The 27,025-nt window shown below is 38.3% G+C and overlaps 1 protein-coding gene across 2 annotated transcripts in view; it reads left to right on the top strand.

The window, feature by feature from the left end:
• Positions 1–27,025, top strand: part of SMYD3 (SET and MYND domain containing 3) — a 790,876-nt gene that overhangs the window by 141,255 nt on the left and 622,596 nt on the right. The window contains exons 2-3 of one of the 2 annotated variants that reach the window (XM_066253500.1): positions 3,798–3,861; positions 26,212–26,319. In XM_066253500.1, the coding sequence (XP_066109597.1) occupies positions 3,798–3,861; positions 26,212–26,319 (172 nt within the window). Of the gene's footprint in view, positions 1–3,796; positions 3,870–26,211; positions 26,320–27,025 lie in introns of those variants that run through there. The other variant, XM_066253501.1, reaches the window with a different exon arrangement.

Genomic DNA, 27,025 nt, shown 5'->3' with positions numbered 1-27,025 from the left:
TGATAATCTGCCCATCCGGGGCGTTGCTCTGTTGCAACCAGAGCCATTCTAGCACCTGAGGCAGAGGCCACAGAGCCATCCTCAGCACCCGGGCCAACTTTGCTCCAATGGAGCCTCGGCTGCAGGAAGGGAAGAGAGAGACAGAGAGGAAGGAGAGGGGGAGGGGTGGAGAAGAAGATGGGCGCTTCTCCTGTGTGCCCTGTCCAGGAATCAAACCTGGGACTCCTGCATGCCAGGCCAATGCTCTACCACTGAACCAACTGGCCAGTGTAATTCCAGACTCTTAACGAAAATCAATTTGTAAGCAGGATGTTTCTGCAAGCTGTGAAACTTGTGTAGTCATCATTTCTCTACTTCTTTGGGACTACCATGAGTCTTTTTTTTTTATTTATTTTATTTTTTTTTTTTCATTTTTCCGAAGCTGGAAACGGGGAGGCAGTCAGACAGACTCCCGCATGCGCCCAACCAGGATCCACCCGGCATGCCCACCGGGGGGCGATACTTTGCCCCTCTGGAGCGTCGCTCTGTTGCGTCCAGAGCCATTCTAGCGCCTGAGGCAGAGGCCACAGAGCCATCCCCAGCGCCCGGGCCATCTTTGCTCCAATGAAGCCTCGCTGCGGGAGGGGAAGAGAGAGACAGAGAGGAAGGAGAGGGGGAGGGGTAGAGAAGCAATTGGGCGCCTCTCTTGTGTGCCCTGGCCAGGAATCGAACCCTGGACTCCTGCACGTCAGGCCGATGCTCTACCGCTGAGCCAACCGGCCAGGGCAACCATGAGTCTTATAACATGCAAACCCTTTGTCATCTTCAAATTTGGTGTGTATTTGTTGGTTGCACAAAAGAAGCAGAACCAAATAATTTTGGTATTGGAAGGAAACTTACTGCATAATGTTGCAGTGCAGGAATTTTTTTTTACATCATGCCTAGCAAATGTGCCTAGTACATTCTCTTTGAACATGACAAGTGACTGGGATCTCTTACCCTTCTCAGGGCACTTCATTTGATTTTTAAACTGTTGCTAGAAAGATCTTCTTTACCTTTAGACACATTCCACCCTTCTCTAACTTCTATTTACTATTTCTTGTTTTAGCCTCTGAAGCTACTTAAAATAGGTGGTCCTTTTCTTTGTAAGACTGCTGATTAATTTTGCTTTTCATTTGACATGTACATTTCTGATTGCCTTTTTTAAAAAAAAAAAAGTCTTTCAATTGGAATTGATGAGCTGATTTTTTTATAAAAGGAAGAATATTTTCAGAAACTGTCTGGTGGCTCTGTTTCTGCTACTTCCTTTCCCCTCTTACTGCTGCCCAAATTTTTTCTCTGTAGGGAAACCTTACTAAGATATTACCATAAAGAGAAAAGCAGTAACTCTTCCAAGGCTCACTGGTTGATATCATCAAACACACAGCTTTGCTCTTGGAGTCAGTTAATGTGTTTTTTTTAAACTTGAGAACTTAAACTTATTTGTTTAGTTATTTGATATGTAAATCTAAACCCAAACATTTAAATGACTCATGTTAAGAAATTTTATTCACACATCAAATAGCAACTGAATGATTCAGAAACTCAGAATTATTATGCTATTTACTTTGCCAAAATTTTATGTTAAAATTATTAAAGCCTGTGGTTGGTAGCTAAGGAAGGGAGAAGATAAAGTTTAAATACTTGCTAGCGTGTTATCACTGAACTAAGGTGTGTTGATTCTCTGTTATTTATTATTATTATTATTACTATTTTTTGTATTTTTCTGAAGCCGGAAACGGGGAGAGACAGTCAGACAGACTCCCGCATGCGCCCGACCGGGATCCACCCGGCACGCCCACCAGGGGCGATGCTCTGCCCATCAGGGGGCGATGCTCTGCCCCTCGGGGCGTCGCTCTGCCGCAACCAGAGCCACTCTAGCGCCTGGGGCAGAGGCCAAGGAGCCATCCCCAGCACCCGGACCATCTCTGCTCCAATGGAGCCTTGGCTGCAGGAGGGGAAGAGAGAGACAGAGAGGAAGGGGGGGGGGGGTGGAAAAGCAAATGGGCGCTTCTCCTATGTGCCCTGGCTGGGAATCGAACCCGAGTCCCCCACATGCCAGGCCGACGCTCTACCGCTGAGCCAACCGGCCAGGGCCTCTGTTATTATTTTTTAAAATAAAAAACAAATGCTTTGTATATTTGGAGATCTTAATTTGTACACAACAGAAATAGCCTCTGAATAACTTAGACAAGAAAAAGGGAGATGAGGAGCCTGGTCTGTGGAAGGCAGGATTCAGGAGAGCCCCAGGGATCTCATCCTCAGCAGGGTTCCTACAGAAAGCATCCTCCCCCAAATTTGGCTGAACTTTTCAGATTGGCTGGACACACTGCCTTCTGAGTATCTTCTGACAGTTGGGGGCTTCTTTTGTTTTCATATCCATTGAAGGCCCCATTGCCTTCTTTGTTTTTTCACTACAACTATAGTGATTTAATTCAAGTGTAGGGCCTATTACTGGTTTTTTTCCTGCCCGCTCATGTTTTTGGGTTTGTCATAGATGTTTTCCAGGGTGGGAGTGATGGTTAAGTTTTGCTCTCTGATTTGTTATGTATTTTGTTTAAGGGGAAAGTGGGGAGATAGAAAAATTATGTCACTACTCTTATTTCCTCAGACTTCTCTCTTGTTTGTTTTTAAATCTCTACTGAATCTTGACTTAAAATTCATTTTATTACTAATATTAATTTGTGAAATCTTTTTTTCTTAAATAATCTTGAAAGATGTTTGTTGATGTTATTTGTCTGACTTTGTCCTTTCTGTTATATCCTTTTGTCTTTTTCATTTTGTATATTTGTCTTGTTATGATTTCCTACCCTTTGCTTTTCTAGGTTTTCTGTTATTTTAAAATTTAAGTTCTTATTTTGCATGTTTAACTCATTAGTTTTCAATTTTTGCTTTTAACATGAACATTTAAAACTGTAAATGGTCCTGTATTACTTTAGCTTTATCTCACAAATTTTGATTTTTAAAATGTTTAACATTTTCTAATTCATGATTATAATTCTTTGACCCTTGAATTTTATAGAAACACACTTTTAAATTTCCATACATATGAGGTTTGACTGTTTTTTTGTTAGTGATTTCTAATTAATTAAATTAGAAATTTATTTTAACAAAAAGGAAAGTGTAAGGTAGGAACAACAAGACAAATATTCCACTTGTTAAAAAACAAAATTCAACTCAGTACATTTCAGACATCTTACTAGCTTGATTCAGTGATTCATGAACTGGGCAGCATCCAAGCTAGCAGAATGGAGCTCCAAGGGGCTGTAAAATGGATGACTTTTATAGACAGCAGGGAGCAGGAGCAGGAAGTTATGTTAGGTGAGAAACTGGGTTGGTTATTACAAGGTCATTTTCCTTAGGCAGTGGCCGGGCTCTATCTGGAAGATTACCTAACTTGTGCTGTTGGGTGTTCCTGATCGACTGGTCTAAGATTCCATTTCTGGGAAAGCTGGAACTGTAATTACATCTCCATTTGATGTGGGGCTAATCTTAAACAACTTTGTTTTGGCCCTTGAATTCTCTTTTTAACACACCTGAGTATATACTTAGAAATGGTTGTAAATTGTATGCTAAATATATTTTCTCACAATGAAAAAAAGACATTGTTATGTGCAAGTCTCACATTGAAGATGAAAGATGTTCTTCTATGCAAAAATCTTAAGGGACCACACAGACGGAGTGAACAGAACATGTTGGTGTCAATACGTTGATTTACGTTTTCTTTCTTCAACCATTTATAGTTCTTGTTCCTAATGTGAAATTTATTTTTTTAACAGGAAGGAAAAGCTGATGCGATGCTCTCAGTGCCGAATTGCCAAGTACTGCAGTGCCAAGTGTCAGGTAGGAGTGTTCAGTGGTCAGGGAAACCTTCACATTCTCCGACTTTTCAGTTTGTCCTCCCATGTGCCTGTTTGTTTCTGTTTTTTCACAATCTGTGATTTATTTTAACTAATTTTCTTTCAGTTTCAAAATAATACATGTATATAGCAAAAGTTACATATAATATATACGTAAAAGTATATATATAATATATATCATGAAAAATAATTTTTTTCTGCTCTCCATCTTCTTGTCTTCATGATCTTAATCCTGTTTACTGGGTGTAACTGCTGTTATGTTTCTTGTGTGTCTTTGCAGCATTTTCTGCTTTCATGTATAAACATATTCATATATCTTTTATTTAAAAACAGAGGTTATTCTGGCACAAATTCTTATATACCTCTATTTTGTTTTTCATTTATTACTGTATCTAGAGGAATTTTTTGTATCATTCCACTTTTCCCATTATGAATATGCTACAATCATACTTTTTCCATTAGTGAATGCTTAACTATTTTCCAGTACTTTGCATCGCCATCAGTGCCTCTCTGGGCATCCTTTTGTGCACATTTTTGCACACTTCCACAAATTCATTGAAAGATAATTATTTTCTCAATTGTATTGATTAGTGAAAGGATATATACATTTTTTTAATTTTTAAAGATAATGCAAAATTGCCTTCCCAGAGTTTGAGTTAATTTATAGCAACTGACAGGTCATGAGAGTACTGCTGTTAACATTTTCTCTGCAATTCTCTAAAGGATGCTTAATTAACATTCAACATGACCTTTACTTCTAACCTTCTGATTAATTGTCTAATAAATGTAATTATGCTCTAATGAATTGTGTCATAATAAAAATTGTAATTGGAAGTTTTCTGTCTGTGTCACGTGTCCCCCACCCTCTGTTTATCCTTTTTGTTTGTTTTTTTTACAGAGACAGAGAGAGAGAGGGATGGATAGGGACAGACAGGAACAGAGAGAGATGAGAAGCATCAATCATTAGTTTTTTGTTGTGACACCTTTGTTCATTGATTGCTTTTTCATATGTGCCTTGACCATGGGTCTTCAGCAGACCGAGTAACCCCTTGCTCAAGCCAGAGACCTTGGGTTCAAGCTGGCGATCTCGGGGGTTTTGAACCTGGGTCCTCAGCATCCCAGTCCAACGCTCTATCCACTGCACCACCGCCTGGTCAGGCCTTTTTGTTTCTTATATATGTATGTGTATTCTGTGAATGCACGCGCACTTCCCCCTAAAGCAGTGGTTCTCAACCTGTGGGTCGCGAACCGCTGCCCTAAAGTTTCTTCTATTCCCTTTTTAAAATTGAGACCATACTTATCTGAGAGATTTCTGCTACCTCCCTTTCTCTCTCTCTCTCTTTTTTTTTTTTTTCTCATTTTTCCGTAGCTGGAAACGGGGAGGCAGTCAGACAGACTCCCGCATGCGCCCGACCAGGATCCACCCGGCATGCCCATCAGGGGGCAATGTTCTGTCCCTCTGGGGCATCGCTCTGTTGCATCCAGAGCCATTCTAGCGCCTGAGGCAGAGGCCACAGAGCCATCCCCAGCGCCCAGGCCATCTTTGCTCCAATGGAGCCTCGGCTGCGGGAGGGGAAGAGAGAGACAGAGAGGAAGGAGAGGGGGAGGGGCGGAGAAGCAGATGGGCGCTTCTCCTGTGTGCCCTGGCTGGGAATTGAATCCGCGCTTCTCCTGTGTGCCCTGGCTGGGAATTGAATCCGGGACTCCTGTATGCCAAGCTGACGCTCTACCACTGAGCCAACCGGCCAGGGCCTCACTTTCTCTCTTGAAAGTAATTTCTCTAGGCTGCAAATAGAGCAATCTTAATGAAAAAGAAACCAAAACGTGCAAAAAAGTTAGAGGGCCCAAATTTTAATGACAATTCTGCCATTAGCTAGTTCAGTTATCCTGGAAAAAACACAGATTTTCTGGGCCTCAGTTTTCTAATCTATCCTACGAATAAGAGCTAATATTTATTAGACACCTACTATGTGCCAGGCACCCTTTTATTTCATTTACTATTTCAGGAATCTTGAGAAGGCAAGTCACCATTTTTATGCTCATATTACTATCAAAGAAAATAAGGTATAGAGTTTGGGAAATGAACCCAGTTAGTGAAAATGTAGACTTTTAATTTCTCTTCTAACCCTAAATTTTATTCTTATGCTAGTATTCTAATTAGACATTGTTTTCATTTTTCTTTTGGATTCTCCTTTAATTTCTGGCTTTCGGTTATATTTTATTTTTGCTAAGGATGCACTCTATCCATCCCTGAGTAGCCCAAAAGAAAAGCTATGAAAATAAAAGATTAGCAATAACACTTTCCTTATAAAAATAGGCAATGTGAGTAATAATTAAATTATTTGTACCTTGTTTTGTAAACTAAAAATTCTGTCAAAGTTAGGAAGATGCTAGATTAGGTAAGATCATTAGCAACCATAATAACAACAACAACAAAAAGAATGGAATGTTTTTTCTAGAAAATAAATTCTAGAAAGATTATTTTATGGTGATGCTTTAGCTATTTTACTCATGTGAAATGGAGCTACCTGTTTCAGGGGACTTCAACTTAAAGTAGATGACATATATTGATAGAATCGATAAATTAACATTTTATTTGACACAAACCTTTTAGATGAACTTTTTTCTATTTTCCATGACTTAAACGTTTACTTTTATTTTCCCCTATTTTTATGAATGTTTTTTTTCCCTATGTTACTTTTTCTTTTTGCAGTACAGGGAGGAAAATAAAAAAACCCATTATCTGATTAGAATGAGTAGAGGGAGTGTAGTGGGTGGATATGTCATTTTGATTCATTATAGTCTATGTATTTTCACCACATTTATTAGCTGTTTACTGTAGCATCAATAAAAATGTCACCATCAGATATACTGTAGGAGGTAATGGGAAATAACCTAGTATGATGAAAGATACCATATATAACACTAGCTAGTGCATATGCTTATATGTGCGTGGGGGTTGGGGCGTGTGTGTAGTGGTGGGATGGGAGTCAAAGATTGGCCAGAACATATGCATTTAAACTGCTCTGTTTAGCTCGTTAAGGGACAGCCATTAAATATTGTAATTATTGTGGATACCTCTAAAGCAGCCCCAGATTAAACTGACAAACTGACCTATGAACAGTAATGAACAGGAGGCAAAAGCACTTGGAATGGAAATTGTATAGAAGGTGCGGATTTGTAGCATAAAATTTATAATGTTTACCCTTGGGGGAACATAACTTTGGTTCAGTAGCTTAGCATTTGATGTGTGGGGCCAGTGCCATCGATGCTTTGTTTATGAGAGCCTATAGAGTGTTACAGGGTGTTATGTCCCTTGTTCCCATAAGGGATGATATCAGTTTTTACATTTTATTATTAAATATAAGCAATATAAGGATACATTTTCATTATAAAAATCAACACAATGTAAAGTAATATGGAATGAAAAGTAAGTCTTACCTCAGCCTCTTCCTGCCATTCCTAATTCTATTTTCCAGAGGTAATCCCTGGTGTTTGTTTTGTGAGTGGAGGACATACACTAAACTGCTAGTCTGTACTTTATATATAGTGTATGCATATAGGGATATACTTACTGCTGTTGGCCAAAATATTTTCTCATCAGTGGCTTTGTATTCCCCTGTGTCTACCGTATTATGAGGTGTCAGATAATGCATAGAGCAGTGGTTCTCAACCTGTGGGTCGCGACCCCGGCGGGGTTCGAACCACCAAAACACAGGGGTCGCCTAAAGCCATAGGAAAATACATATTTATTATACAATACATTTTAAAATAAAATATGTATTTCCGATGGCTTTAGGCGACCCCTGTGTTTTGGTTGTCTGACTCCCGCTGGGGTCGCGACCCACAGGTTGAGAACCGCTGGCATAGAGGGTTTATATATAAGAACCAGTCTTATTTCTATGTTGGCATGCTCAGAACATTACAGATGATTATGAAATCAAAGGGGAGGAGCAGGTTAAGTCTTCATACAAAAAAACATTTTTAAAATTTGCAATATTGAAAGCAAGTAAATCAATTACAAATAAATTCACAAATTATTTCACTTTGGCTAGATTTAATTTGATTCATAATATGCACACTATAATTGAATTAATTACTGAGCAAAATAAGCAGCTGGGTACTGCATCAAACTGCAGTTTATATACTTTTAGAAAGTCCTGTATTATCAGAGAGAGGCTCTTTTTTGTTGATAATTATAGGCCTCTTTAACAATGTGTGTCCTATTTTGGGGTTTATATTTTATGCTTAGATGTAGAATGATTTGATTAATTTTTGATGAATCCCACACTAGTAAGCACTTAATAGGGTGATTTAATAAGTTGGTTTCTAGAATATCATACCCAAAGTGGTGATAGTGAAGCAAGCCAAGCCCTTTGCTTATTTCATAAACAGCTCTGTGCAGGCTTCTGACTGATAGGACATGCAGAGTGTTCTGTAGAGAAGTTGTTTTCATATCTAATTGGAAACAAAAAGGGAATACTATATAAAGCAGGGGTCGATAACTATGGCTTGCGAGCCAGATGTGGCTCTTCTGATGGCTACAACTGGCTCGCAGACAAATCTTTAATAAAAAAAATAGTAACGTTAAAAACATAAAACATTCTCATGTATTACAATCCATTCATTTCCTACCGCTCATGTTCATGGTTGCGGGTGGCTGGAGCCAATCACAGCTGTCCTGTGGGACAACACCAAATTTTTATTGGATAATGCGTAAGGTACATGGGTTGTTGTACGGCTCTCACACAATTCCATTTTAAAATATGTGACGTTCATGGCTCTCTTAGCCAAAAAGGTTCCTGACCCCTGATATAAAGGTTAAAATTATTTGATTGTACTTATATTTCTGAGTTCTAAAAGTGTCTTGTGGCCTGACCAGGCAGTGGCACAGTAGATAGAGCATCGGACTGGTATGCAGAGAACCCAGGTGCTGGCTTGAGTGTGGGATCATAGACATGACCCCATATTCACTGACTTGAGCCCAAAGATTGCTGGCTTGAAGCCCAAGGTTGCTGGCTTTAGCACCAAGGTCTCTCTGGCTTGAGCAAGGGGTCACTGATTCTGTTGTAACCACCCTTCACCCCCCGCTCCCCCCCCCCCCCCCGTCAAGGCACATATGAGAAAGCAATCTGTGAACAACTAAGCTGTTGCAATGAAGACTTGATAGTTTTCATCTCTCTCCCTTCCTGTCTATCTGTCCCTCTCTGTCTCTGTCTCACACACACACACACACACACACACACACACACACACACACACCTGGGGATCTGAGATTTTTCTTTTTTTTGTATTTTTCTGAAGTTAGAAGTGGGGAGGCAGTCAGACTGACTCCTGCATGCGCCCGACTGGGATCCACTCGGCATGCCCACCAGGGGTAATGCTCTGCCCATCTTTTGGGATGGCCTGAATTTCAAATAATCAATGATAACTATATGGAAAATTATATCTCTAAATGGTACTCGTTTTAGATTAAATGATGATATATCTATTGAACACCTTCTACATGCAAGATGCACATAATTAGTAGTTAACTTATTTACAAATACCAGAGATGAAGCTAAGTTGATAAAAGTTTATTGAGTGAGGCCCTGGCCGGTTGCTCAGTGGTAGAGCGTTGGCCTGGCGTGCAGGAATCCTGGGTTTGATTCCCGGCCAGGGCACACAGGAGAAGCGCCCATCTGCTTCTCCACCCCTCCCCCTCTCCTTCCTCTCTGTCTCTCTCTTCCCCTCCCGCAGCCAAGGCTCCACTGGAGCAAAGTTGGCCCCGGCACTGGGGATGGCTGTATGGCCTCTGCCTCAGGCTCTAGCATGGCTCTGGTTGCAACAGAGCAATGCCCGGGCTGGGCAGAGCATTGCCCCCTGGTGGGCGTGCCGGGTGGATCCTGGTTGGGTGCATGCGAGAGTCTGACTGCTTCCCCGTTTCCAACTTCAGAAAAATACAAAAAAGGAAAAGAAAAAAAAAGTTTACTGAGTCTTTGCATTGCAAAAGATTTTATTGATATTACCAAAAGAATTCATGGAAATGTTTTTTAAACATTTAAATAGTAATACATTTGAATCTTTGAGTTACAGATTTTCTAAAATAAACATTAAAAGGTTAAGTTTTTATTAAGCAGTAATTTTGTTTACTCTTCACATAAAAATGCCTATCCCCAAATCACAGTTACTAGATGTAGGATAATTACATATGCTTTTATTTATAAATATAACACATGATATTTATAGAAATTCAAACATTTGGGTAAATAAAAGGAGAAAGGCAAAAATAACTTTTTCTATTAGGAAAAATTAAAACATTATTCCCAATTTTTCAATTCAGTATGTTCAACAAATTTACCATGAGCATTCTTAAACTTCTGTGCATCATACCTCATTTAAATTTGTTAGGATTTATTCATTGTAAATGTTACTTTTGTGCCAACAATATGCACATTAAAATTTTTGATATTCATTACCAAAACGCACGAGAAATGAGGAGAAACTTACAGTTTTACCAGTAAGGCTAGTCTCTAAATCCCTATGCTCTCGACACTTCTAAATACTGTTAGTTTCATTCAACTTTTCTAAACTGATTGGTCACCTATGTTATCTAATTTCTGTTAGCATTTCTTTGATCATTGATGTGGTTTATATATATATATATATTTTTTTCTAGGTATGAATTTCTAAGTTGATAAAAGTTAAATCCCTATCAATTATTATTATTATTATTTTTTTTTATAATTTTATTTTTTTAATGGGGTGACATCAATAAATCAGGATACATATATTCAAAGATAACAAGTCCAGGTTATCTTGTCGTTCAATTATGTTGCATACCCACCACCCAAAGTCAGATTGTCCTCTGTCACCTTCTATCTTGTTCTCTCTGTGCCCCTCCCCACCCCCTATCCCTCTCCCATTCCCCCCTCCCCCCCGTAACCACCACACTCTTATCAGTGTCTCTTAGTTTCACTATTATGTCCCACCTACGTATGGAATAATACAGTTCCTGGTTTTTTCTGATTTACTTATTTCGCTTCGTATCATGTTATCAAGATCCCACCATTTTGCTGTAAATGTTCCGATGTCATCATTTCTTATGGCTGAGTAGTATTCCATAGTGTATATGTGCCACATCTTCTTTATCCAGTCATCTATTGATGGGCTTTTTGGTTGTTTCCATGTCCTGGCCACTGTGAACAATGCTGCAATAAACATGGGGCTGCATGTGTCTTTACGTATCAATGTTTCTGAGTTTTGGGGATATATACCCAGTAGAGGGATTGCTGGGTCATAAGGTAGTTCTATTTTCAGTTTTTTGAGGAACCACCATACTTTCTTCCATAATGGTTGTACTACTTTACATTCCCACCAACAGTGTATGAGGGTTCCTTTTTCTCCACAGCCTCTCCAACATTTGCTATTACCTGACTTGCTAATAACAGCTAATCGAACAGGTGTGAGGTGGTATCTCATTGCCGTTTTGATTTGCATTTCTCTAATAGCTAAAGAAGATGAGCATCTTTTCATATATCTGTTGGCCATTTGTATTTCTTCCTGGGAGAAGTGTCTATTCATATCCTCTTCCCATTTTTTTATTGGATTGTTTGTTTGTTTGTTGTTGAGTTTTATGAGTTCTTTGTATATTTTGGATATTAGGCCCTTATCTGAGCTGTTGTTTGAAAATATCATTTCCCATTTAGTTGGCTTTCTGTTTATTTTGTTATCAGTTTCTCTTGCTGAGCAAAAACTTCTTAGTCTGATGTAGTCCCATTCATTAATTTTTGCCTTCACTTCTCTTGCCATTGGAGTCAAATTCATAAAATGCTCTTTAAAACCCAGGTCCATGAGTTGAGTACCTATGTCTTCTTCTATGTACTTAATTGTTTCAGGTCTTATGTTTAGATCTTTGATCCATTTTGAGTTAATTTTTGTACAGGGAGAGATACTGTAGTCCAGTTTCATTCTTTTGCATGTGGCTTTCCAGTTTTCCCAGCACCATTTATTGAAGAGGCTTTCTTTTCTCCATTGTGTGTTGTTGGCCCCTTTATCAAAAATTATTTGACTATATATATGTGGTTTTATTTCTGGACTTTCTATTCTGTTCCATTGGTCTGAGTGTCTATTTTTCTGCCAATACCATGCTGTTTTGATTGTCGTGGCCCTATAATAGAGTTTGAAGTCAGGTATTGTTATGCCCCCAGCTTCATTCTTTTTCTTTAGGATTGCTTTGGCTATTCGGGGTTTTTTATAGTTCCATATAAATCTGATGATTTTTTGCTCTATTTCTTTAAAAAACGTCATTGGAAGTTTGATGGGAATTGCATTAAATTTGTATATTGCTTTGGGTAATATAGCCATCTTGATTATATTTATTCTTCCTAGCCAAGAACAAGGTATATTCTTCCATCTCATTATATCTTTTTCGATTTCCCTTAACAATGGTTTATAGTTTTCATTATATAAGTCCTTTACATTCTTTGTTATGTTTATTCCTAAGTATTTTATTTTTTTTGTTGCAATCGTGAAGGGGATTATTCTTTTGAGTTCCTTCTCAGTTGTTTCATTGTTGGCATATAGAAAGGCTATTGACTTCTGTATGTTAATTTTGTATCCTGCGACCTTACTGTATTGGCTTATTGTTTCTAGTAGTCTTTTTGTGGATTCTTTGGGGTTTTCGATGTATAGGATCATATCATCTGCAAAAAGTGATACCTTTACTTCTTCTTTTCCGATATGGATGCCTTTTATTTCTTTGTCTTGTCTGATTGCTGTGGCGAGAACCTCTAGTACCACATTAAATAAGAGTGGAGAGAGTGGACAACCCTGTCTTGTTCCTGATTTAAGGGGGAAAGCCTTCAGTTTAGTGCCATTTAATATGATGTTAGCTGATGGTTTATCATATATGGCCTTTATCATGTTGAGATATTTTCCTTCTATACCCATTTTGTTGAGAGTCTTAAACATAAAATTGTGTTGTATTTTATCGAAAGCCTTTTCTGCATCTATTGATAAGATCATGTGGTTTTTGTTCTTTGTTTTGTTGATATGGTGTATTACATTAACCGTTTTACGTATGTTGAACCATCCTTGAGATTCTGGGATGAATCCCACTTCCTATCAATTATTTTTAACCAGTGTGCTTGATCTTGATTGTTTGATTACAAAAGGAGAGGACTGATGAGATGTTACAATAGAAAGTACTTTTATGGACTTTTTCTTTTTTTCTCTTTTAAAAATTGAAATATTCATCCTTTTCTAAGTTATTTTGTAAAAACAACCTTGTATTCTGGAGACATTTAACGTTGTTCACATACATGTTTTAGATTTTGCTTTTCTGGTTTGTGCTCTATTTTTAAATCTTGTTTGTGGTATTAGATCTTCTCCTTCTGATGTATAAAAGTGATTTATTTTTATGTAGTTCAATATGTATATCTTTTCCTTTATGGTTTCTGGCTTTTATGTTCTGCTTAGAAACACTTTCCTCACCTCAGTATTATAAAATGTTCATTCCATAGGATAATAGTTTAGTGATTAGTATAGAATGTGTTTTGTGGTTTCACCTTTTTAACATATATAATGTTCTCTCTTTTTAAACTCAGTATAGCTTAGTGGTTTTCTTCAACCTTGGCTACAAAAGAATCCCATACAGTGATTAAAAACAATTCAAACACCCACCCGATCCTACCCCATTGTTGCTGTCAGAATCTCTAGGGTGGGTCCCAGGCTTTCTAAAAATTTCTTTTATTCAGTGTGAGAAGGGGAGGCAAAGACAGACTCCTGCATTTGCTCCAACTGAGATCTACCTGGAAAGCCCCCTAGGGGGCAATGTTGTGTCCATTTGGGGCATTTCTCCGTTGCTCAGCAACTGACCTCTTCTTAGCACATGAGGCAGAGGCCATGGAGCCTTCCTCAGTGCCTGGGGCCAATTTGCTCTATTAGAGCCATAGCTACAGGACAGGAATGGGGGGGGGGGCAAATGGGAAGGGGTGGTGAAGCAGATGGGCGCTTCACCTGTGTGTCCTGACTGGGAATCAAACCCAGGACGTCCACATGCCTGGCTGACGCTCTACCACTGAGCCAATCAACCAGGGCCCCAGGCTGTGTTATTTAAGAAAATATTTTTAAGTGTATGTGTGTGTGTGTGTGTGTGTGTATGTGTGTTGTACATCCCTATGTATCATTTTTCTATATCTGGATTTTTCAGCTGCTCAGATCCAACTTTACCTTTCTATGACAATTTTTATTGTACTCTCTACTATCTTGAAGTGAAATTTTATAGGTAATACAATCTACCTACTTACAAAGTTTCAGAATTCAGTATCAATATAATGCTATAACTGGAACATGAAAAAGAAAATTATGAGAACTTATAATGAAATAATATGTATGTATAATAAAATAATATGTAAATGCTTAGGTGTGATTAGACTAGAAAACAAGAAGTCATGTACACATACCTCTACAGAGTCACTGTGAAAAGGGAAGTACAAAATGCAGATCAGAAAATGTATTTTATTAGTCATGCAAACACTAAATATTGCTTTTAGTCACTTGCTTTTATGAAATATTGAATAACTTTAGCTAAAGTTCTTAAAGCAGTCTTCCCTTGATTTACCTAGAAAACTCAGTGTTATTCTGTTGGTGGGAATGTAAAGTAGTACAACCATTATGGAAGAAAGTATGGTGGTTCCTCAAAAAACTGAAAATAGAACTACCTTATGACCCAGCAATCCCTCTACTGGGTATATATCCCCAAAACTCAGAAACATTGATACGTAAAGACACATGCAGCCCCATGTTTATTGCAGCATTGTTCACAGTGGCCAGGACATGGAAACAACCAAAAAGCCCATCAATAGATGACTGGATAAAGAAGATGTGGCACATATACACTATGGAATACTACTCAGCCATAAGAAATGATGACATCGGAACATTTACAGCAAAATGGTGGGATCTTGATAACATGATACGAAGCGAAATAAGTAAATAAGAAAAAAACAGGAACTGTATTATTCCATACGTAGGTGGGACATAATAGTGAAACTAAGAGACACTGATAAGAGTGTGGTGGTTACGGGGGGGAGGGGGGAATGGGAGAGGGATAGGGGGTGGGAGGGGCACAAAGAAAACAAGATAGAAGGTGACAGAGGACAATCTGACTTTGGGTGGTGGGTATGCAACATAATTGAACGACAACATAACCTGGACTTGTTATCTTTGAATATATGTATCCTGATTTATTGATGTCACCCCATTAAAAAAATAAAATTATAAAAAAAAACAAAACAAAACAAAACTCAGTGTTATTAAGGCTATGTAAAAACAAGCTTTTTGTTTATATATATGAAAAAAGGTGTAGTTCTAGGCTTATAGCTACAAATAAGTTAATCACCTCATGTTGGACTTGGAACAATTCTTCATTATATAGAAGTATTCTACACAGGATGTCTGTCTGGCATCTCTAGTTCTTGGCCACTAATTGCCCATAGTACTTCCCAAGCACTAGTATCAAAAATACCTCTATGAATTTCCCAAAGAACCTTCAGGATTATCCTTATTGGTAACCATGGGTTTAATTAATGAGTTTATGTACTGAATCAACATAGATACTGTAAAACATGAAAATACAGGGTGGACAAAAGTAGCTGTATAGTTGAGAGTATGTGAAACAGTTTATTTTTGTGTTATTTATTAATTAATGTATCATTTTCCATGTAGATAACTCTAAACCTACTTTTGTCCCACCCTATATATAGATTCTGAAGTTGTTTTTTGAGTCATGTATGTACTGAAAAATGGAATTGACTCATAGAGGTCTTTATTTCCTTTTTTTTTTCATCTAATACTCTTGTCTCCCATTGTGTTTATTTCTTAACACAATATTTTAATTTCCTTTGTCTTTCATGCTAATTTGTGCTTATTGTACATCATTGTCGATTTTCAACTGTGTGAGCAGAAAACATTACAATAATATTGTGAACAAAATCTTAATTACAGCCTGTATTTGCAATAGTGGAAGAAAATAGGAAAATGTAAATCAAGAAGTTTATTTGAAAAACTGGCAGATTTCATGTTTCGTTATAGTATGCCATTGAGGTCCAGACCAGGGTTAAAGTTTATAGAGTGAAGATAACGTCTGATGTTTTTGTATGATTGCGGGGTTTTGCTTCAAAGTCAAATGCAGTTGCTTAAAAGATTTTGTTTGTAAGCCTTTTTTTGATATGCTTCTGTTAGTAAGCCTTATTAAGAAGTGATGGCTGAAGCTGAAAAATAAGTCTTAGCAATTAATCTTCCTTTTGTTTTTTAGTGAGAGAGACAGAGACAAAAAGAGACAGATAGAGGGACAGATAGGGACAGACAGGAAGGGTGAAAGATGAAAAGCATCAGTTCTTTGATGCGGCACATTACTTGTTCACTGATTGCTTTGTCATATGTGCCTTGACTGGGGGGCTACAGCCAAGCCAGTGACCCCATGCTCAAGCTAGTGACCTTTGGGCTCAAGTCAGCAACCATGTGGTCATGTTTATGATACCACACTCAAACTGGTGAGCCTGCACTCAAGCTGGATGAGCTCATAGTCAAGCTGGTGACCCTTGGGGTTTTGAACCTGGGTCCTCTGCATCCCAGGCCAATGCTCTATCCATTGCACCACTCACTGGTCATGCTAACTATTAATGGATTTAAAAACTTGGATTTTAATATCATGCTAAGAAATGGAGTAGGGTGATACTATAATTATCAACTAGTTTCAAGTGATGTGACTGCTTATAAAATTTATAGTATTTATTTAGATTTTATTTGGTTTTTAGATGAAAAGAATGAATATCTTTTTTTGCTAAAGCAATTGGGAAGATAAATATGTTGCCTGATGTTTTTATTCAGTGATCTAGGAATAGCCTTAGGAAACATATTATAGTTTCTAATTACTGTTGAGAAATGAAAGCTGAATATTATGTTAAAGTCCTAAAATTGTTTTTGATAAGAATTCTCAAAAACTTGGATGTTTAAATAATGTCATCTAACATCAACTGATTCATTACCTAGGGGTACATTTTACTGTTACTCAACTCTAGTAAGCTGGGCTGCTCCGATGTGGAGGTTTTCACGAAGTAGTAATAAAGACCTTTTGTAGTTGAGATAAGTGATCTGCTCTAAATATCTTTTGGTCCAAATTATCTTGGCCTTGTTTTACTAGGTGCAATCATTTTCAGCTGGACACTTAATCAGGCTTTGAATGGAGCCAAGGTGCTGTCTCAAAGACCCATTGGCGCTGTGTGGTTTATTTCTCCACACAGAGCCAGTCCATTGAGGGTACCAATCAGGCTTCTCTACTTTCAATACCAAATGAAAACTTCTGCCAGAGTTAGGGTTCTCCCTTCAATCAGCCATCAAAAATACCAACTCTCTAGTTTCCTCTTAATGTGAATGACTGAATTTGACCCACTCTCATTCAAAGACCAGATGAAAGAAAGAAAGTATGTAGCTATATTTGAGTCAGTATATACCAACCTAACTTCCCAAAGGATGGCAATTACAATCTGGGGAATATCTATTAAGTAACATATATGTTTCTTTAATGCAGCTTTTTAGAACTTCTATTATATACTAAGCTAAACATAATATTTTGAATCCCTAAGTAGGATCTTCATTATACTATGTTTTTAAAAGTTATTTGACAATGGAACCATATTTTTTTAGGGATCTTACACATATTGGTAATTGCTAATTGCTCTTCCAAGACAAGTTCCCTGAACAATGGAAACATTTTTCCCACCGAGTTATATTTTAATATTAAGCCTTTTAGTGAGTACAGGCATTAGAAGTAGCTGTATGAAAGGCCATTAAAGTTATAAAGTATTGTTGAAGGCATTGTCTAGTATGTTGATTAGCATTCTCAGAATAAATTCCTCCTATGATTTAATACTTGGTGAAGCTTTGTATTTTTCTTTTCTGTCAGATTAGAATTATATAAGCTATTATGCTTTTATTTTTTCAGCCTTGCCTTTAAGGCAACTCAAATAAGTGTGGTACACAACATAGTAATTACTTAGGTCACATTTAGCATAATAAGAATTTTTACCCCCCCCTTTTTCTATTTATGTAGCTGAGTAGTTAGATCCCAGCAGTTGAGTTTTACTTTCTTCACCTTTATAATAAGGACCTACATTTGGAATATTGTGAATATCAAATGAAATATCCTTTTTTAACTGCTTACTCATGTGTCAGACACACTGTAGAATGTTTAGTAAATGCTATAGGACTATTTTCATAATTTAAACATTTTCTGTATCTAATTTTACAACCTTATTTAATACACATCTTCGAAACAACACAGTCTTGTTTAGAAGTGAGAAGTATAAATACTAAAACAAAAGATTACAAACATCACATTCAGAACATTGATATTGCAGATATGAAGGAACACAGTGAGGTAACCATGAGTAGAGTTGATGAAAGAAGCGGTGTGCCTTTAGTAAACATTGTCTCCAGGATTCAGATGTTAGGAAGTAACAACAACCAACCACCCCTTTACCCAACAACTTGATAAGGTAGTCTTTCTGAGAAAAATGCAGACTTGACACAGTTTTAAAGTAGCTGCAGCTCTTTGGAAATTTTTGGTTGTGCTGTGTGTTTGTTCTACAAGTGGAAAAGAGAAATCCACCTAGGCGGATTGTATCAGCCCAGAAGTTGGGAAGCAGACTTAAAAACTCTGAAATAAAAAGTATCATGAGAGGCAGCAAGATGGTGATGGAGTAGGCGGACATACCAACTTCCACCTCCCAGAACCAAAGTGGATTACAACTTAATTTTAAGAACAATCATCTGGAAAAACCAACTTTGGACTAAACTAAGAGGATTCTTTAACAAAGGAAGACCAAAGAAGCCACACTGAGACTGGTAAAAAAAGAAAAGCTGAAACGCGGAGAGGGTTGCCTAACTCCCAGGAGTGAATGGCAGCCCAGAGAGATGTGGCGGGAAATAAGTTTAGTAGAGAGGGGAGGGCCCTGGGCCCCAGGAACAAAGCCCCAGCCTGAAGTGCCAGAGCCTAGAAGAGACATATAGACAGTATTTAGCTGCAAAACAAGCCAGTATACTGTTTGCGAGAAAGAGACAGATTCTCAGACCTAGGATTCTTTTTAAAGGGACCACGCAGGAAACCTGTTTCACAACCACTCACCTGGGGCTCTGGGGGACAGGGAGAGATAAGAGGACTAGAGTAGCAGGAAGAGAGTGTAATCTAGGAGACACAAGGAGAAACACTTTGAGGGACAGCCACCCTAACCCCTGGGTTGAGTCACTCCTTAAATCAAGAGTGAATATTTTTCCTGGAACCAGAAATACCAGCAAAGGGAAGCAGGTCACCAGCCAAACAGAAGATCTCCTGCTGCACTTAGAGCAGAGTCGCTTAGAAGGAGGGAGCCATCAGGGATACAGTATTGAATGCTAAGGTCTGAGCTGCATTGCCCCCCACACACACACACTGCTCAGTACTTGCCGGAGGGTGGACGGTGGTGGCGGGATGCAGAAATGCAGTCCTGTAGGTGGGGGTGAAAGCTGGGCTGGCTGTGACTGAGACTCGGCATGAGGTCAGTCCTGCCCGGTGGGGGAGAGGCTGAGGGTGGCCGTGGTGGCAGAAGGGGTGCACAAAAGTGGTCCGACCCACGGCTGAGTGCCGGATGAGCAAGAGTGGTCCACAGGGGCAAGGTAAAAGCTGGGAACCATGAGCGCAGGTGCACAGCCCCACCCGCGGCCGAGGCTTGTGGACCGGAGTGTGAGTGCAGCCCCACCAATGGGGGTGGGGCAAAATCAAGGCCAGCCAAGGCTTGTAGCCTGGGCGCATGAACACAGTCCCGCCCATGGAGGAGAGGTAGAAACTGCAGCGACTACAGCAGCGGACCAGCACTAGCAATGCCCTTACCCAAATGCCTGAGGGAGCGGCAGAGGGGGTGGCAGGCCAGCAGACAGACCACACCTAGGAAACCGAGAGGCCAAACCCATCTGATTCCTGTGGCCACACCCTTCTTATACTCAGACAAAATGGGAAGGCAGAGAAATGCAACCCAAATGAATCAAGAGAAATCCCCAGAAAAGGACTTGAATGAGTTGGATATAACCAAATTACCAGATGCAGAGTTTAAAATAATGATTGTTAGGATGCTGAAAGATCTTAGAGCAACAATGGATGGACATAACGAGCACCTAAATAATTAGCAAGTATTATAAGGACATTGAAATAATAAAATAGAATCAGTCATAAATGACAAATACAATATCAGAAATGAGAACCACATTGGAAGGAATTAAAAGCAGGATGGATGAAGCTGTGGGTCAAATCAGTGATTTAGAAGACAAGATAAATGAAAGCATGGAATTAGAGCAGCAAAAGGAAAAGAGGCTCAAAAAGTCTGAGGAAACTCTTAAGAGAGCTCTGTGACAACATGAAGGGAAATAACATCTGCATCGTAGGGATTCCTGAAGAAAAGAAACAACAAAGGATAGAGAGCTTGTTTGAAGAAATCATAGCTGAAAACTTCCCTAAATTGATGCAGGAAGAAGTCACACAGGTTCCAGAAGCACAGCAAATGCCATTAAAGAGAAACCCAAATAAATCTACACCAAGATACATCCTAATTAAAATACCAAAGCTAAGAGATAAAGAACGAATACAAAAAGCTGTAAGAGAAAAGCAGTCTATTACCTAAGAGGAGCCCCCATAAGGATGACATTGGACTTCCCAACAGAAAGTTGGCTAGAAGGGAATGGCAAGAAATATTTAAAGTAATGCAGAAAAGACCCTACAACCAAGACTTCATTATCCAGCAAGGCTATCGTTTAAAATTGAAGGAGAAATAAAAAGCTTCCCAGACAAAAAAACAAACTCAAGGAATTCATTACTACCAAACCAATGCTGCAAGAAATGTTAAGGTATCTGTTGTAAATAGAGCAAAGGGGAAAAAGAATATAGTAAAAGAGGATTGTAGCTTTAAGGAATAAAATGGCAATAAACAACTACGTATCAATAATAACCTTAAGTGTAAATGGATTAAATGGTCCAATCAAAAGACATAGGGTAGCTGCGTGGATAAGAAAACAGGACCCATACATATGCTGCCTACAAGAGACCCACCTCAAAACAAAAGAAACACATAGACTGAAAGTAAAAGGTTGGAAAAAAAATATTTCATGCAAATGGAAATGAAAAAAAAGCTGGGGTAGCAATACTTATATCAGACAAAATAGACTTTAAAACAAAGGCTATAGTAAGAGATAAAGAAGGTCACTACATAATGATAAAGGGAGCAATTCAACAGGAAGATATAACCATTATAAATATCTATGCACCTAATATAGGAACACATAATTATAAAAAGCAGACTTTGATGGATATAAAGGGTGAGATTAACAGCAGTACTATAATAGTAGGGGATTTCATTACCCTACTAAAATCACTGTATAGATCTTCAAGAAAGAAAATTAACAGCCCTGGCCGGTTGGCTCAGTGGTAGAGCGTCGGCCTGGCGTGCAGAAGTCCCGGGTTCGATTCCCTGCCAGGGTACACAGGAGAGGCGCCCATCTGCTTCTCCATCCCTCCCCCTCTCCTTCCTCTCTGTCTCTCCCTTCCCCTCCCGCGGCGAGGCTCCATTGGAGCAAAGATGACCCAGGCACTGGGGATGGCTCCTTGGCCTCTGCCCCAGGTGCTGGAGTGGCTCTGGTTGCGACGGAGCGACACCCCAGACGGGCAGAGCATCACCCCCTGGTGGGCAGAGCGTCGCCCCCTGGTGGGCGTGCCGGGTGGATCCTGGTCGGGTGCATGCGGGAGTCTGTCTGACTGTCTATCCCCGTTTCCAGCTTCGGAAAAATACAGGAAAAAAAAAAAGAAGAAAGAAAATTAACAAAGAAACAGCAACTTTAAAGGACACACTAGATAAACTGTATTTAATGGATATCTTCAGAACCTTTCATCTTAAAGCAGGAGAATATACATTCTTTTCAAGTGCTCATGGTACATTCTCTAGGATGGACCACATGTTAGGGCACAAAAGGGGTCTCAATAAATTTAAGAAGATCGAAATCATATCGAGCACTCTCTCTGATCACAATGGCATGAAACTAGAAATCAACCACAACAGAAAAACTGAAAAATACTCAAACACTTGAAACTAAATAGCATGTTATTAAATAACGAATGGATTAACAATGGGATAAAAAAAGAAATAAAAAATTTCTAGAAACAAATGATAACAAGCATATAACAACTTAAAATTTATGGGACACAGCAAAAGCAGTCCTGAGAGGTAAGTTCATAGCATTACAGGCATACCTTAAGAAGATAGAAAAAGCTCAAATAAACAACTTAGCCCTGCATCTAAAAGAACTAGAAAAAGAACAGTAAGTAAAGCCCAGAGGTAGTAGAAGGAAGGAAATAATAAAGATTGGAGCAAAAATAAATGACATAGAGGCTAAAGAAACAATATAGAAGATCAATGAAACTAGGAGCTGGTTCTTTGAAAAGGTAAACAAGATCAATGAACCTTTAAGCAGACTTACCTAGAAAAAAAGAGAGAGGACTCAAATAAATAAAATTAGAAATGAAAGTGGAGTAATAACAACTGACACAGCAGAAATACAAAGGAATGTAAGAAAATACTATGAAGAACTCTATGCCAAAAAATTAAACAACTTAGGTGAAATGGACAATTTTCTTGAAACACAACCTGGAAGAAACAGAAAACCTAAACAGACCAATTACACCAAAAAAGATCGAAACAGTTATCAAAAATCTCCCAACAAACAAAAGCCCTGGGCGAGATGGCTACACAGGTGAATTCTACCATATATTCAAAGAAGAACTAACTCCTATCCTTCTCAAGCTATTTAAAAATATTCAAGAGGAAGGAAGACTTCCAAGCTCCTTTTATGAGCATAATTCTGATTCCAAAACCAGGCAAAGACAAAACAAAGAAAGAAAATTATAGGCCAATATCCCTGATGATTTTAGATGTTAATATCCTCAACAAAACATTAGCAAACCGGAACCAGCAATACATGAATAAAATCATACATCATGATCAAGTGGGATTTATTCTAGGGAGGCAAGGCTGGTACACTATTTGTAAATCAATCAATGTGATTCATCACATAAAGAAAAGGAAGGAGAAAAACCACATGATAATATCAATAGATGCAGAAAAAGCATTTGATAAAATTCAGCACCCATTCATGATCAAAACTCTCAACAAAGTGGGAATACAGGGAACATACCTCAACATGATAAAGGCCATCTATGACAAACCCACAGCCAACATCATACTCAATGGGCAAAAATAAAAGCAATTTCTTTAGGATCAGGAACAAGGCAGGGGTGCCCCCTTTCACCACTCTTATTCAACATAGTTCTGGAAATCCTAGCCACACCAATCAAACAACAAGAAGAAATAAAAGGCACCCAAATTGGAAAAGAAGAAGTAAGACTATGATTATTTGCAGATGATATGATACTGTATATAGAAAACCCTTAAGTCTCAGTCAAAAAACTACTGGAACTGATAAATGAATTCAGGAAGGTGGCAGGATATAAAATTAATACTCAGAAATCAGAGGCATTTTTATACACCAACAATGAACTGTCAGAAAGAGAAATTAAGAAAACAATCTTCTTCACTATTGCAACAGTAAAAAAATAAAAGTACCTAGGAGTAAATTTAACCAAGGAGGTTAAAGACTTGTACTCGGAAAATTATAAAACATTGATAAAAGAAATCAAGGAAGATACAAACAAGTGGAAGCATATACCATGTTCTTGGATAGGAAGAATAAACACTATTAAAATGTCTATTTTACCCAAAGCAATTTATAAATTTAATGTAATACCAATTAAAATGCCAATGACTTACTTCAAAGATATAGAACAAATATTCCAAGCATTTATATGGAAAAAGAACACAAATAGCCTCAGCAATCTTGAAAAAGAAGAATAAAGTGGGAGGTATCACACTTCCCACTATCAAGTTATACTACAAGGCCATTGTACTCAAGCAGCTTGGTACTGGCATATGACCAGACCTATAGATTAATGGAATAGAACAGAGAACCCAGAAATAAACCCACAGCTTTATGGACAATTGATATTTGACAAAGGAGGTAAGAGCATACAATGGTGTAAAGACAGCCTCTTTAACAAATGGTGTTGTGAATATTGGACATCTACTACAAAAAAATGAAACTAGACCACCAACTTACACCATTCACAAAAATAAACTCAAAATGGATAAAAGATTTAAATATAAGTTGTGAAACCATAAGCATCTTAGAAGAAAACATAGGCAGTAAGCTCTCCGACATCTCTCGCAGCAATATATTTGCTGATATATCTCCACGGGCAAGTGAAATAAAAGACAGGATAAACAAATGGGACTATATCAAACTAAAAAGCTTTTGCATAGCTATAGACAATAAGAAACAGAATAAAAAGACAAACTACACAATGGTAGAACATATTTGACAATACTTCTGATAAGGGGTTAATAACCAAAATTAAAAAAAATACTTGTAAAACTCAACACCAGGAAGATAATCCAATCAAAAATGGGCAAACGAAATGAATAGACACTTCTCCAAAGAGGACATACAGATGGGCAACAGACAGATGAAAAAATTTGAATATCACTAGTCATAAGAGAAATGACCAGTCAGAATGGCGCTCATTAACAAAACAACACAGAATAAGTGCTGGCGAGGATGTAGAGAAAAGGGAACCCTCCTGCACTGCTGGTGGGAATGCAGACTGGTGCAGCCACTGTGGAAAACAGTATGTAGATTCCTCAAAAAATTAAAAATGAAACTGCCTTTTGACCGAGCCACCTGACATTTAGGAATATATCCCAAGGACACCATAGCACTGATTCAAAAGAAGAAATGCACCCTCATGTTTATGACAGCATTGTTCACAATAGTGAAGATCAGGAAACAGCCATGTCCATCAGTGGACGAGTGTATTAAAAAGCTATGGTACAGATATACAATGGAATACTAGGGGGCCATGAAGAAGAAGGAAATCTTACCTTTTGTGTCAACATGGATGGACCTGGAAACTATAATGTTAAGTGAAATAAGCCAGGAAGAGAAAGAAAAATATCATATGACCTCACTCATTTGAGGAATGCAATGAACAATGTGAACTGAGGAATGGAATTGAGACAGAGGAGGGATCAAAGGGACCAGAGGAAAAGAGGACAGAGGGAAATGATAGGATGGGATAAACCTGAAGGGAAAGGGAGAGCACTGTGGGGAGGAGGGCAAGGGAGATGTTGAGGGGAGTATGGTGGAGGGGGGATGCATTCGGGGCGACACTAGAATCTATGTAATCACAATATAATTAAAATCTATTATAAAAAAAAGAAAAATGTATTGTGAGCATCAGGTATTTCAGTGATGGAACTTCCAATTCTCAGTTAGAATAGAACATATTAGACATTTGGTCTTGCTTTCTCCCACTCACTAGGGCTAAAAAGTAGATACTCTGGGTTTAATTTCATGAAATTATTCATATAATTGAAACCATGGCATTTCTGTCTCAAGACTTCGAGAGAGAGCATCCTTCCCTTTAGCCCTCTCATCGCTAGAGTTGCAAGACTGGTGAGTGGCTCACTGGTCTCTTCAGCTATACCAGCTCATGGTTAAATCATGCATTAAGTGACCATATAATTTATCATCCAAACTACGCTTTTCTGAATGAAAAGGGGCACTGTTAATATTTAGGTCAGAACAACATAAATAAGTTAGCCCTGGGAAAACTAAATATTTGGCTAATTACTCCTTTTCTTTGTTAGCTTTATAAACAAAAAGGCTTGATATTTTTTATTCCATTAGCCTTCCTGATAGTTCTAACTCACTTTAGCAGCAGAGAAATTCAGAATGCTCTCAGCTGTGTTTTAATTTTCCTGAACCATGTGTTTTCCGAATTTAAACTGTATTTTCTTTTTGTATTCAACATCACTGTCTATTACTGAATCCTATATAATCAGCTAAATGACTGTCTTATAAATTTATGAAGTAAGTCATAATGATTCTTTCTTTGGACTTCACCAGCTAGGTAATAGCCGAGGGGCAAATTAAAGGACAAAGGTGAAGTGGGCACTCTTAATGCTCACCTGGTAATGGCACACTTGCAAAGACTGAATCCTGAATCATTAATGGTTTTAAAGTACTGCCTTTTTTAAAATTGCAGTTATATATAGGCTATTGCAATTAAATTAATGTTGATAACCGTCAACATTCAAAACCAATGTAAATGGAAGTTAAATTTTTATGTGTTGTGTACTCTCCTACCCTGTCTTCACAGAAAAAAGCTTGGCCCAACCACAAGCACGAATGCAAATGCCTCAGAAGCTGCAAACCCAGGTACCCCCCAGACTCCGTCCGGCTTCTTGGCAGAGTTGTCTTCAAACTTGTGAGTATAGAGCCTGAGAAATATTCTTGGGCTTTAATTTAATGAAAGCACTTGCAGTTGCATGTGTTATTTCTATTTAAGGCTGAATTGAAACCCATGGGAAGATAGAAGGTATATCAGTCCAGGGAGTGTCTTTAGACAAAAGCTGGCTGTTTTCATGTTGATCACAGAGTCAGTGGCAGTGATGAAGTGCATGGCCATGCTTTGAAGGCCCTGTGTGTCATCTTCTGGGACTGGAGACACAAGGTCCGATATCTGTCACATGAGACGTTAGTTACCTTGCCTGAAGTACTTTCCTTCTATGAACTAATGTACAGGGCATGTATATAATTTTGTTGGTTGCCTCTTCAAGTGAGATTTTAATGTGAGGATAATGAATCTTCCCTGGAAGAGTACTTATCTTTTTATTTATAGTCAAGATTCAGTGAAGTCGTTTCTTCAGTTCTTTTCCTCACTCTGCCAGAACAGCAAGCGGCTTCTGTGAAAGCCACCCCTTGTGACAACTTCCAGATGTTTTTGGATCAGGCATTAGTATGAATATCTCTTTATCAGATTATTGCAGGCTCCAGCTCTGTGCTGTCCTGTTTTAATAGACTTTTTTGGCTGTAGAATTTTATAGAGGTTTTGTCTTAGTACTGAATGTACAATGCATATATTACTATTTTCAAATGTGTACATTGTATTGAATTGAAAAATACAAATTTAT

The sequence above is a fragment of the Saccopteryx bilineata genome, chromosome 1 (assembly GCF_036850765.1).
Source record: "Saccopteryx bilineata isolate mSacBil1 chromosome 1, mSacBil1_pri_phased_curated, whole genome shotgun sequence".
Taxonomy (NCBI): domain Eukaryota; kingdom Metazoa; phylum Chordata; class Mammalia; order Chiroptera; family Emballonuridae; genus Saccopteryx; species Saccopteryx bilineata.
The sequence above is the reverse complement of the archived record's forward strand: the minus strand, read 5'-3'. Positions and strand labels throughout refer to the sequence as shown.